This window comes from Pongo pygmaeus, chromosome 1 (genome assembly GCF_028885625.2).
Source record: "Pongo pygmaeus isolate AG05252 chromosome 1, NHGRI_mPonPyg2-v2.0_pri, whole genome shotgun sequence".
In the NCBI taxonomy this organism is placed as follows: Eukaryota; Metazoa; Chordata; class Mammalia; order Primates; family Hominidae; genus Pongo; species Pongo pygmaeus.
The window spans coordinates 145,952,985-145,966,950 of NC_072373.2; the positions used below are offsets into that span (position 1 = coordinate 145,952,985).

Genomic DNA, 13,966 nt, shown 5'->3' on the forward strand with positions numbered 1-13,966 from the left:
CTAGTGTCTACTGTTTCTATCTTTATGTCCACGTACACTCAACGTTTAGCTCCCACTTAAAAGTAAAAACATGAAGTGTTTGGATTTTTGTTCCTGTGTTAATTCACTTAGGATAATGACCTCCAGCAGCTTCTATGTTGCTGCAAAGGACATGATTTCATTCTTTTTATGGATGCATACTATTCCATGGTGTACATATACCACATTTAACTTGAAGGCAGCTGCAGAGAAATGTCAGGTCACTTACAGAGGGAATTCCATCAGGTGCATCAGCAGTGGACCTCTCAGCTTATACCTTACAATCCAAAAGGGATTGGGGCCTATTTTCAGCATCCTCAAATTAAAAAAATTCCATCTAAGAATTTAATATCCCACTAAATTAAGCTGCACAAGTGAAGGAGAAATAAAATCTTTCTCAGACACCAAGCAAACACTAAGGGAATTTCATTATCCCCAGATCAGCCTTACAAGTGGTCCTTAAGGGAGTCCTAAACATGGAAATGAAAGATCAATATCTGCTACCACAAAAACACACTTAAGCTCATAGCCCACAGACAATATAAGGCAATTACACAATCAAGTCTGCAAAGCAATCAGCTGGTAACATAATAACAGGATCAAAATCTCACATATCACTACTAACCCTGAATGTAAATGGTCTAAATGACCCACTTAAAAGGCAGCTGGATAAAAAGAAAAGTCCCAACTGTCTGCTGTCTTCAAGAGACCCATCTCACCTATAAAGACGCTCACAAGCTCAAAGTAAAGGGATGGAGAAAGAACTACCACGGAAATGGAAAACAAAAAAGAACAGGAGTCTATTCTTACATACAATAAAACAGAACTTAAATGATCAGGAAAGACAAAGAAGGGCATTACATAAAGATCAAGGGTTCAATTCAACAAGACTTAACTATACTAAAAAATTATTAATAAAATAAAATGAGAAATGTCTTCAAAATTGTCAACATAGATTTTTTCCTAGATTTCCTGGTCAGAGAGTTTTATATTTGCCTCTGATAAATTTCTTAAGGTCATGAAGCTATAAACCCAGACTATAACAAAATGATCTTTGTATATGCAATTATTTGATAAATAAGATTAATTTAATATTACTGATTTAATAAACATCTGTATCTTCTGAGTTATTGACAGAATATTCATGTATCTAACTTTAAGTTCTTATTTAGGTAAACATTTGATATTAACAGCTGTAAAATTGGCTAATAAAAATAACTTAAAATAATGACTCTGCCTAATATCTCAATTTTCCTAGGTAATCCAGGGATAATTAATAAAAATGAATAAATTAGGTGAATGTTAATTAAATAAACATTTATAAATCAACATCTCATGTAATTTAAAGTCTTACAGTTATGTTATATTAAATTAAATAATAAGATACTTATTAGATGTCTGGGCCATATCAAAATAAGTTTAAAAACTAAAACAAATTGCTACATAAATATAAATCCCTTATTGGGTTTTTAAGTTCTATAAAAAGTTTAAGTATATTGAGGTCTAGTAGTCAAAATATGAATGTAAGAAAAAAAATGTTGTATGAAAAGTATATTACGTGGTAAATATTTTTCCTAAAGTAAAATGATTGGCTGTTCCAAAAACAGAGGAAGAAAAGAAAAATTATAAGATTAAGACTGGGGGTTTGGATAAATGAAAGGATGGACCTTATGAAAAAAATTTTATGTGTAAATAGGGAAAGAAATTGGAAAGGAAAATTGTTTACATATTTTTCTAAAAATTAATGATTGGTGTCAAGGGTGCACTGACACAGGACCAGAATCTTGCTCTCTATATTTAAACAAAGCTTTCTTGAAGTATTGATCTGCTCTCAATAACACTGCAAAAGGTTGTGATTTTTAATTATAAAATCTGTTTCTTTGACAGCCATCTTCCAAAGTGCAGTTTCTATTTCTGCCACATTTCTTCCTGAGATCTAATTAATTTCCCTAGTTTTAGGTTTGAAATGCTGTCCTCTTCATTAGAAATAGTAGTTCCATTTCTTGAGGTAAAGTTTTCCTTTTGAAATTTGTATTTCAGAAGTTCGACTTTTGCTGTATCACACTACACATGATTTGAAGGTCATACATCCCCTTCTTTTTCTTGAAAGGTATATCTTTTTGCTTGGCTGGGGTGATAACTCCCTCCTTCAACCTTTTTCCTCAACTCCTAGAACTTTTTTTTTTTTTTTCCCAGTTTGAACTTTGTTATGGCCTGATGCAGAAATGTTTATCTTAAAGGCCTAGAAAAGCAATGTTTTCTTCCAGTATAATTTGAATCTGTATTCTTCGCTCTTCTTGATATGTCTGTATTATTTCATGTAACCAGGAAATTTCTCATGCTGTTACTGACAGCCATGTATTTCCCTGCTCAAGATAGTCCTCTTCCTGTTCATATTTTTCTATAACACAGTGTACACTCAATAACCCTGGACACATTCTTCCTGTGTCTGATTAAATTCAAGCACTCAATCAACTTTCAGGTGATTGGTAATTTTTTTAATGGAAAGCTCTAAATGGGAAAAAGAAATAAGAAAAAATGAGCATACTGCAGAAGATTTTTCTTTACCATTTTGGTGATTTGTCTAAAAAACTAGATTTTATATTTTATCAAGATAATATCCTACGTTGTCTTTATTAGGTTTTTCATTACTCAGAAAAACTGAGCGTTAAAAATAATAAACATTTTCACATTCATATAACTTTCTGTATTACATCTGATGTCTTTTGATTATCACTCTGGTTAAATAAATGACTATTATTTTACAGTGACCTGTTACTCTGTTTTGACCAAGTGTTTTAAGTCTTTTAAGATGTTTAACAAACTTCCCAAAAATCAAATCCTAAATTAAATGTTCTTAATCTAGAATTAGCTTTGGGATTTTCCAGCTGGGCCCTTGGAAAACATTTGAAGACACAGATCTCATCTTGTAGACATATTAAATAATTAGATTTATTTTTAAAATTATATAAGAGACATTGTATAAATGATGTGATACTAGATCTTTTAGTTGCATTTATGGCTATGTTGTTCATATGAATGTTTCAAAAGTTATATAAATTCACAGAAATTAACATTATTCATAATTCTGGTTATTGTCTTAAAATGCTAGATAAAATAGAAATAACTAAGTTTACTTGTTAATTGTAAACTTTCATCAGATTTTTACCCATGGCTATTCTAGATTTTTGTCATCCAGAGTTATTATTTTGAATTCTCAAAATTATTTACAATCAGATTCATAGAAAAGACCCCAACAAGTACTCTTAAATACAGGTTTTTAATAACTTTAAGATCAATAAACTAAATAAAAATTTCCAGAACCCTAATAAAAAAAGATGAGTATATGAAAATACTAATTAAGATCAAGCAGAACAAAAATTACATGAAATTAAATAATTGATAAAAATAATATTTTCATAACTTTCATTTAAAACATTGTTAGTTCTTAAATATTTTGGTTTCCAGATTTAAAAAAATTTCTCTCTTAAGCTATTTATAATTTATAGCAATTTGGTAAAGTATATTTTTGTAAAAAAAGATACAAGCATTTGCTTTTTTTCTCCTTAATTCAAAAATTAGTTGTAAGTACTTTTACAGGAATATGACTATTTGCATAGGTCCAGTAAAAATCTGCTCTCTCTTTATAGCAGAATAGGAAAACACTGATTATATTACTAAGGCTCTAACTGAACTGTCGTATTTAAAAAGTGCATAAAATGCCTGACTTCAAGGGTTTCTCAGCATTACAATGAGTAAATAAAAACTGTTACTTCCTGGCAGGACCAGGAACCTCAAGACTGTAAGGAAAATCTAAGACTGCCTTGGTTCGGCTTCCTTGCCTCAAGAGAGGTTTTTAAATCCGAGATTCCTACGTAATCAATGTAGAGAAAAAAGTTGTTTCTAAAGAATAACTATAATACACCTGTTATTAGACTGTAAGTCTGTACATTATTTTTGAGTCTTGTTATCTACCTATAGACTAGACAAGGTCCTAAATTCTTCTAAGTTCCTCCAATCGAACTTTCTTCCACAAAATTACTAAAATGAGAACCGCTCTGTTCCTGAAGTCCTGTTAGCTGAAACTATACAAATTTTAAGAAACAAGTCTCACGCCTGATGTATGGGCCACACAGAAAGTTCATCAAACTGCCCAAAGCCATAGCCAGAGACATTTACACTGTAAACAAAGCCAAGAAAGTTGATGTCTTCCATGGTGTGAACAGCTTTTCTCAAAACACTGGAACAAGACTCCATATTGTAATGAAACTCTTACCCCTCTTAATGCCTGCCTTTTTCACTTAACCAAATAATACTGTAATTTAAAATTCACAATCAGTAACTGCTATAGGTACTGGTGAGACCTGCTATAGCCATTGACAAAACCTGACTTAAGAAATTCTTTCAGTTCATCTAGTCCGCAACATCGACAATATCCTTAACACAATTTTTTGTTTAATTTGTGCTGGTGGTCCCTCTTGCAAAGTTTGGCATTCTCTGCTTTAGTTCAACCCAGTCATAAAATGTTAGTCAATGGCTATAGCAGGTCTCACCAGTTTCCCCTGGTCCTTTGATTTGTTTAGTTTTTCGCCCTTAGGCCTGGGCTTTAGTTCAAAAACACTGCACAAATACATTTTACTATATTGTTAATTTTTTTCTACTATCATTTGTAAGCTTTGTTCTTAGTGCTCATCTAATCTTTGTAAAGGCAGCTGTCCCAACAGAATAACGTTAGCCCAACACTTAAAGATGACTGCTAATATCTATGGAAGTGATAAGTGGGAACTCGATGCTGGCTGGACTGCAGACAAAAATCTACTTTGAGAAAAATTTTCCTTCTGGCCTCTTCGTTACTTGAATGTGGCCCAGGTCCCTACATAGACGCCCCCCAACCGATACCTTCTCTCATATGTGGGACAGAGACAACCAGAACAAGTCCACCCAAGCACCAAGGAATAATTAAGCCTAACTTCAAGATGGTTGACAAGCAATGCTTTCAGAGAAAGATCTTGATCAAAAGGGAAAAATGTGAAAGTTGATTATACAAATTAGTCATTCTCATCATACCCAGCTAAATCAGAGTCGAGGGGCCAGGGGAATAATGCACTCAGGGCACACAGCACCTGCTCCAAGAATTAAGGCCAGGTGTGGTAGCTCACACCTGTAATCCCAGCACTTTGGGAGGCCAAGGAGGGTGGATCACTTGAGATCAGGAGTTCGAGACCAGCCTGGCCAACACGGTGAAACCCTGTGTCTACCAAAAATAGAAAAATTAGCCGGATGTGGTGGCGGACACCTCTAGTCCCAGCTACTCGGGTGGCTGAGGCAAGAGAATCACTGGAACCCAGGAGGCAGAGGTTGCAGTAAGTCGAAATGGTGCTGCTGTACTCCAGCCTGGGCAACAGAGGGAGACTCAGTCTCAAAAAAAAAAAAAAAAAAAAAAAAAATTATATTTTCCACAAGCCTAGTTGCTGAAACTGCCTATTGTAACCTGAAACCAGTTTTCTCTAAGAGCTACTGAGACAACCTACTGCGATTCTTAGATGAGTTTGACCCACCACCATCACTCACCAATCAGAGCTTGCCAGCTCCCCAAAACTTAACTAGTGCTAGTAAACTTTGTTTCAAAACAAATAAACATAAAATTTCTTTTTATAAAACCTCCAACCTTTTCTTTGTTTTCTAGACACACTGAAGACCACCTAATCTGTGTATATGCCTCAAACTGCAATTCTTGCTTCCTCAATAAAATGTTGAATTTAGAGATTTGTCTCTACATTTTTATGTTGACTTCAACATACTATACTGGATGAAGCTGTACCTGTTTTTTATTTTAGCTTTATTCTATTAGTGATTATTAATGAACAGTAGAAGCTTATAAACTATTAAGTACAGGTAAAACTATCAGATTCTATAACCTATTTTAATAACTGTGAGATCTTATTAGTCATAACCTGATGAGGTACAAACTCCCGTTAAATTATGTATATATTTTAAAAACTAAACTTAGCAAGAACTTTAAGGAGAATTAAATTTGTGAAAAACAAACTTATAATCTTATTACCATAATACCATTTCTCTATACATTTATTTTCCATCTTCATCCTTAAAACAATCCTCTGTCCTGGAGGTGTATTATTAATATTTGTTTAATAAATATTGATATTTTAAAATTCAATTAATTTTTGCATTTTCTGAAAACTCTTCAAGTAGTGGACCCTTACAATATCTACCAGTAGTATAACATTTAAATTGGCTTCGAAGTCCTTTTATTTGAATTTTAAAACTTGTGTATGATGTGGCCTCTTTGTTTCCACCTAATGCTTCATATGGCCAAAATATTAATCGAACAAAGTAAGTTTTTGGCATTGGCATCAACTTAAAAATCTGGTTAAACAACACAAGCATATAAAGATTTGAAGAAAGCAAAAGCATTAGTTACCTGAACCTTCCAATTCGTCTTAGATGTGAAAACATTTCACCCCCAGGGACATATTCCATAACCATGTATAAATTAGAATTATCCTATGAACAAATAAAAAGGAAATACAATTATTCAACTTATGTCAAAATTATTTTAATATTATATAATGCTGAATTAGAAAAATTTAAAATCTCTCTGACAGATTAATAACCTTGAGAAATAAAGAATAAATGGAACATGCTCTAGCTTTTCTATACAGAGACACTCATATTTTTCCCCTCCTAGTTATTTTTGCCACAAACTAGTCTGGGACTTTTGCTCTTCCTTTTCTTGCAGAGAACATCTAGTTCTCGAACAATTAAATACTCAGGCAATGAAATAATGTTATAATATATGCAGAAGAATAACAAAGTTAAAAAACAATTTGAAAAAGTTAATAAGAATATTTACATTTTATGTATAAAAGATCAATGGTTTTAATATTTTAAATACATAGGTCTTCATTTAATTTAAAGAATAAAGGAGAAAAAAGATTAAAATGTTTCATATGATTCAATATTGCAGAGAGATGCCAGTATCATTCCAAAGAGCTGAAAAGTGACCAATTTAAATAATAAATCTTGTACAATTTTTCAGACATTTGAATTGTGGAACAAAAATTTTGCTTTGTATAAGCGAAAAGACTAGAACTCAAATTACTAAGTAAAAGAAGATGAGATAGTGGCAAAAAGGGCTTAATAAAAGTAGAAAATGTGTTGGGTGTATGAATTTGCATAAGAATTGTTATTAAGATATCTCTATGGTTTTTGATAAATTGAAATATTTCTTTTTGTAATACCATCTCATGAAGAATTGCATGTATCACCTTTGAACGATTTCTCCAGGGAGAATCAAAACCTTTTCAAACGTTACCTAAGTTATAAGCACAATAGGATTTAATGACACAAACTCTAGAGGTATTTGTTTTGTTTATTCATATTCTTCAGGCTTATCACCTGGTTTAGAATCCTATTTATAGTTTCATCTTAAAAAAATTTAGGTTGAAAATATCTTATTTAGATATTACTAAAATTTACCTTAAAAGCATACTCCAGTCGAACAAGGAAAGGAAAATTCACTGCCTGTAATATTCTTTTCTCATTCAAAGTATGCTCTATTTGCTTCAGTTTAACAACCTGTAATTGAGAGATAAATATCTCTTAATGTATTTAAGCAAAATTAAAAAGTTATCATTTAAAAAATGTTTTCCATATAGTAATAAACTTGGATAAGCAAAATTGTTAGAATTGGATAAAGAAGATAATAACAATTACCAACTTTTAGGTTGGTGCATAAGTAATTGTGGTTTTTACCATTACTTTTAATAATACGATTCAAATGAAAACCTAATAGAGGATTTAAAACTTGGTCTTAGGAAGGTCAACTATGGTTTCAATTAAGAAGTGAGAGCTAAGTAGGAATAAGAAACAAACCCATAAGAAATTACTTTAAAAATTAGTTATGTCAATTATACTTAAATAAACAAATATATAATTACTTAAGGTAATTTAAAAGTTAATGTGAAAATACTAAGGTCCTAATGACTTAAAGTCCTCTATAAAAGCTGGCTCAAATCTCTGTAATAAGTAGATAGTGATTTTAAATACTTCAGATGAATAAGAAAATTAAAAATGAAGAGAAAGTCCATAATTGAAAAATAGTGAGTAAAAATGAACAATTTTCATTTTATAATATCTAAATAAATATAGGTATAAATTCTAAAAATTTATTTTATATTGCCATAGAAGAGGACACACAAAATATTGGGGAAAAAACTATCTTTATAACAAAATCTATCTTTGTATCCTAGGTCATTTAGACTTAAGCTTCCTCTAGATTTTCTATTCAATAGAAGGGGAAAGTAATTTATCTTGACTTCACGAAGACTGTGATTCTATTCCATATGTGATTCTATTTTGAACTTAAGAAGTGGTGACTTTAGCAAGACATATAAATAATTTTCTTGTATATGTGTAAATCATTAGAAGGTGGCATTCTTTCTTGCTGGAGTCTAATGGTCAATGTGAGGATAGTCACAGAAGTCAAGAAGTTAAATATAAATAAGAAAAGTAATTAAAGATACCAGCCAGGTATTAATATATAAAATTAGGAGTATACTGATAATATTGAGCAAATAAATTGAGTAGGAGTCAGATCTGTGTTTTAATCTAGGCCTTCTATTTAACTAACTTTCTGACTTGAGATGATTTCAAATCTTTGGGCCTCAGGTTTTCAAAATCTGTAACATGAAGTGGTTGGGTCACTACTGTACACATTTTAACTTCTGTAATAGTTACAAAACAAATTAGTCCATAATTGTCACAATAAATTATAGTTGTCCATCAGTATCCCTGGGGGTTGGTTCCAGGACCTACAGCAGGAATGCCCAGGCGCTCAAGTCCCTTATATAAAATGACAGAGGCTTTGCAGAAAACCTATACACACTGTCCATATACTTTAAATCATCTCTAGATTACTTATAATACCTGATATATTGTAAATGCTATGTAAATAGTTGTTACACTGTATTGTTTAGGGAATAATAACAAGAAACAAAAGTCTGTACATGTTAGGTATAGATGTAATTTTTTTCCCAAATATCTTCAATCTGTGATTGGTTAAATCCATGGATGTAGAACCCACGGATATGGAAGGGCTGACTGTATATTAACTATGCATAATATAGTTACAATAAAAATTAAATTTAATAATAAAATTATTTGAAGCTGTCAATGGTAAGTCATTATACTGAATCTGTTTAATAGTCTAGCTGATAAAACTAAAGTTTACCCTGAAGGTAAATAACAACAAATACACTCACCTTCTGCTTATCTAAGATCTTCATGGCATAATACTGTTCAGTGGCTTTGTGTTTTACCAACATGACTCTTCCAAATGAACCTGTTCCAAGGGTTTTTTTCCTTTCAAAATCTTCAAGTCCGGCATTATTCTATATGTAAATACATAAATAAAATTTAAAATTCTCATAAAAACACTATGGGAATTACAAATGCTTTAATAATACATAATCATAATGGATAATCCCATTTATAACTATCCATTTAAATGCAATACAAAAAAGCTATTGAGATTCCAGTTTATTGGTTCTATTTTTCCCTTTGAATAAGAAAGGATTTAACATGTGAGGAGAGAATGTATTGGAAAACAGAGCATAATAGTAATAGGAGGAAATAAGAGCCTCAGCTGAAATATTAAAGATTATATTCCAGTATGCATTCCTAGTATTGGACTTTAATCTTAGTACTGAACTTCCAATAAATTAGTTTCACATTTTAATAATTACAAACTGACCAGAGGCATACTGACAAAGAGTCATAGAAGCCATACAGACTTAATGCACTTGCAAATAACTGTAATGAGTAGATAAACTGAGGGATCAGAGCTCTTTCACTAAAGTTACCTGTGAAGAAATCAGTCTTGCTTCATTCCTGTCTTTATATAATAAGCTTTTAGAACTAGATAATAGCAGCATGAGAGAGCCTAGTGGCTTTCTCTCTTTATATTATAAAAACACAGTATTATCTAAAACAACAACAATAAGGAAAGAAGAGTTCCTCATTCTACAAAGAACCAAAAGCCAGAATCCCAGAACAATAATCAGACTCTTTTTTTCTTGAATAGATGTTTTGTTATAAGGAAACATCTTTGTTTGGCTTTGACTACAGCACAGAAGCAAATAATTGGAGGCATCAATCTATTAAATTTGTTCCTGCCACAACAAAATGAAAATTATTAGGAACAAATTATGTGTTAAACGGCAACAAGCAGTAATTGCTGACCCATTTGTTTAATAGGTTTCATTACAAAGAACTCCATGAAAATATCAGAAAAATATTCTGAAGGCCCAGTATGTAGTGTTTAGCTTGAGAAAAATGTGATGCAATATGATTCTTTGTCCAGTGAGGAATCTGTATAGGTATTGCAGTTCACTGTAGTTGGATTTTATCTGTATTGCAAATCAAACCTTGCCTTTTGAGACCCATTTTAGCTTCCCGTTGGATCATTACAGAGAGCAGGCAATTCTGTTTTACTTATAGCTTGTTTTCATCATATTTTGATTTCACAGCTTAAAATTTAAAATAATCTTAAATAGTCATAAGATTTTTTATCAACACAAAAAGCTCTTATAATTCTGACTGAATTAATTTAATTAATATTTAATCTTAGGTTTTATCAACATGAATGGATTAAAATGTTTACCATAGTCCCAACCAAATAATGAAAACAAACTTTATTAATAGACAACAGAACATGTGTTTCTGCCCTTTATGCTTTTTTCATTGCTTTTCTTTGTATTATAAAAATATGTTATCTTCCTTACCTCTCTTATTGTTTCATGTTACACAATGTCTAACATTTTGTCATCACAATGTTTAATCTTTGTGGCTATGTTTTAACTTATAGGTCATACTCTAAATCTTGGTAGTAATGGCATCTTTAAGAAATATTTACTTAGAATTCTTTAGTGAGAAAATACTTGAAATAAAAACTTTTGAGCTAGGAAGAAAAGACTTTCAAAATTTAATTTTTTTGCTTATAATATCTTTTATTTTTCTTTTATTTTCCATAAGTTATTGGGGTACAGGTGGTATTTGGTTACATGAGTAAGCTCTTTAATGATGATTTGTGAAATTTTGGTGCATCCATTACTTGAGCAGTATACGCTGCACCATATTTGTAGTCTTTTATCCCTTGCTTCCCTCCCATTCTCCCCCACCAAGTGCCAAAAGTCCATTATATCATTCTTATGCCTTTGTGTCCTCATAGCTTAGCTTCTACATATCAGTGAGAACATATGATGTTTGGTTTTCCATTCCTGAGTTACTTTCACTTCACGTTGAATAACAGTCTCCAATCTCATCTAGGTCACTGCAAATGTGTTAATTCATTCTTTTTTATGGCTGCATAGTACTCCATCATATATATATATCACAGTTTCTTTATCCATTCATTGATTGACGGGCATTTGTGTTGGTTCCACAATTTTGCAATTGTGAATTGTGCTACTATAAGCATGCGTGTGCAAGTATCTTTTTCACATAACGACTTCTTTTTTTTTTTGGTCTTTACATTCTCACTCATAAGTGGGAGTTGAACAATGAGAACACATGGACACAGGGAGGGGAACATCACACACCGGGGCCTGTCGCGGGGTGGGGGGCTAGGGGAGGGATAGCATTAGGAGAAATACCTAATGTAGATGACGGGTTGATGGATGCAGCAACCACTATGGCACGTTTATACCTATGTAACAAACCTGCACGTTCTGCACATGCAACCCAGAACTTGAAGTATAACAAAATTTAATTTACTATTAAAATTCATTCATTATAACTCCAAAAATATTATTTTTGCAAAGTATAGATGGCTTTTTATATACAGTTTTTAGATCCTAGTTAAGATCTAAAATACTTTAATTATATAGAATATACCCCATCAAAATGATGATAAAAAAGATGCCTATGTATCAGGGATGTTGTTGATAGCCAAATTCTCTACAATTGAGAATTTTAAACTGTACATAAGGACTCTTATTTTTGTAATTAATAAAAATTATAAGTATGCTATCAAAGGCATAATTCAAAATTAATATGTTTGAAAATATTAAGATTTTATAGCAACTGGAATCAGTATCAAATTTATAATTAGGTATTATACTGGAAATTATTTCCTTCTGCAATTTAGGCATACATTAAGATTATTCATTAATACATCAAAGTATAACTATGGCAAAATTCCCATTTTAAGCTTCTGTTTACTAATACCACATGAAAATTAAAATTTCTGAAGTAATAAATTTCTTAGGCAAGAATCCTGATTTTACTAACACAAGATTTTTAATTGTAGAAAAATCTAAATATTCCTTACCTGAGTTGGATTCTCCCATTTTTTCAAAAAGTCTTCTTTGGCTTTGGCTAGAAACTCTTTCACTGAAAATATACATATAAAAACAAATTTATCTTGTAAGAATATTTATATTATGTATAAGAATATTTATACTGCATATGTTTTCTCACTTAAAAAAAGACATGTCATCTATTGTGATAAAATGTATATTTATCACCATGATACATTAAAGAGCTATTTAGTATCTCTAAGAACCTTCTCAAATCTCTAAGATTCTCTAATATTGTTCTATAAAGAAACCACTTTGATAATTTCAAATGTCATAACAAAAATTCTGTTCCTGAAAACATACCAGAAAGTAATGTAAGAAAGTCAGAAATTAATTTAGGACAAAATAGTGACTGTAAAAAGGCCATCAGTAATATTAACAGAGCCTTTAGAAACAAGAATTGAAAACATCTGGAGAACATTAACCTACTGATTTGTGCAATTTCCAAAATAGTTGATCTTGATAAAGAGCTGTTTTCAGGTGTAAGGATTTATGTTATGTATTAGATTTGTATTCTCTTTACTAATGGCAAAGGGAAAAAATAAAAGCACAGACTAGCACATAAAGGACACCAACAAAGACTTAAAAACAGAACAAAACATCGACAACAAAAAATCCGGTTTAACAATCTCATTCTAAATTTGCAGCATAAAGTAAATGTCTGAATACCCAATTTAAAATGCACACTAAAGTAAAGCAATTCAAAACCAAATGTTTGTATATTGATTAATAATGTGGGTATAAAATAGCCACATTATTTTATAGAGCTATGGTTTGAAGTTTTAAATTTGTAAATTAAATGATGAACCAGTTAAAAGTTTCCCCATTTTCAAAAGCTATCTTAGAAAACAACTTAAAGTGTTTAAAAACAAATAGGAAAAATATTCCAAAGAGATAAAATAGCATTAACAAAATGTATTGTTGTTCATATCTTTAGGTGTAAGAATAAAATCTGACTATACTAGTGAAGGGCTCACAAATTCTTTAAGATTCTCAATGATACAGTAGTATTGAAGTGAGATAGGTACCTATTTTAAAACATACTTTATTTTTCCTCCTTTATAAATGTCATACCAATGTCATACCTTTGGGAAAATACTGTTACTAACTAAAAAGGCTTCTGGCATTTTAAATGTTTTGAGATTTCAAAATGATGATGACAGGCACCAAGAGCAGACATTAGTTTTTAAGTAACATTAGAGTATGAATCTCTGAAGACATTATTTTAGTACTTTCTATAAAGTGCCCTTTGTATTTTACTGTAAAATACTCTCAGAATGCCTTTTTTAGAAAAACTGAGAAAAAGAATTTTTAAACTTAGAACTTTCCCATTGTAGGAAAATCTCATGCACTAAAACAATGAATCAAAGAATTTCACCTAATCATCCAAATATAATCTAATTCTTCCTGAGGAGTGGATTAAGGGTGGCAAATTCTTACATTTTCTCTTTTCTTTCTATTATCTTTTTTACAACTGGGTCTTGCTCTGTCATTCAGGCTGGAGTGCAGTGGCATGATCACAGTCCACTAGAGCCTCAGACTACTAGGCTCAAGCAATCCTTTTGCCT

At 31.3% G+C, this 13,966-nt stretch overlaps 1 protein-coding gene across 12 annotated transcripts in view; it reads right to left on the reverse strand.

The window, feature by feature from the left end:
• Window positions 1-13,966, reverse strand: part of PRKACB (protein kinase cAMP-activated catalytic subunit beta) — a 157,295-nt gene that overhangs the window by 40,725 nt on the left and 102,604 nt on the right. For all 12 annotated transcript variants that reach the window (XM_054484978.2, XM_063653621.1, XM_054484948.2 and 9 more), the window contains 4 exons: window positions 12,371-12,432; window positions 9,303-9,431; window positions 7,519-7,617; window positions 6,461-6,543 (listed from right to left, as the gene is read on the reverse strand). In XM_054484978.2, coding sequence (XP_054340953.1) covers window positions 6,461-6,543; window positions 7,519-7,617; window positions 9,303-9,431; window positions 12,371-12,432 — 373 coding nt within the window. The remainder of the gene's footprint in view (window positions 1-6,460; window positions 6,544-7,518; window positions 7,618-9,302; window positions 9,432-12,370; window positions 12,433-13,966) is intronic.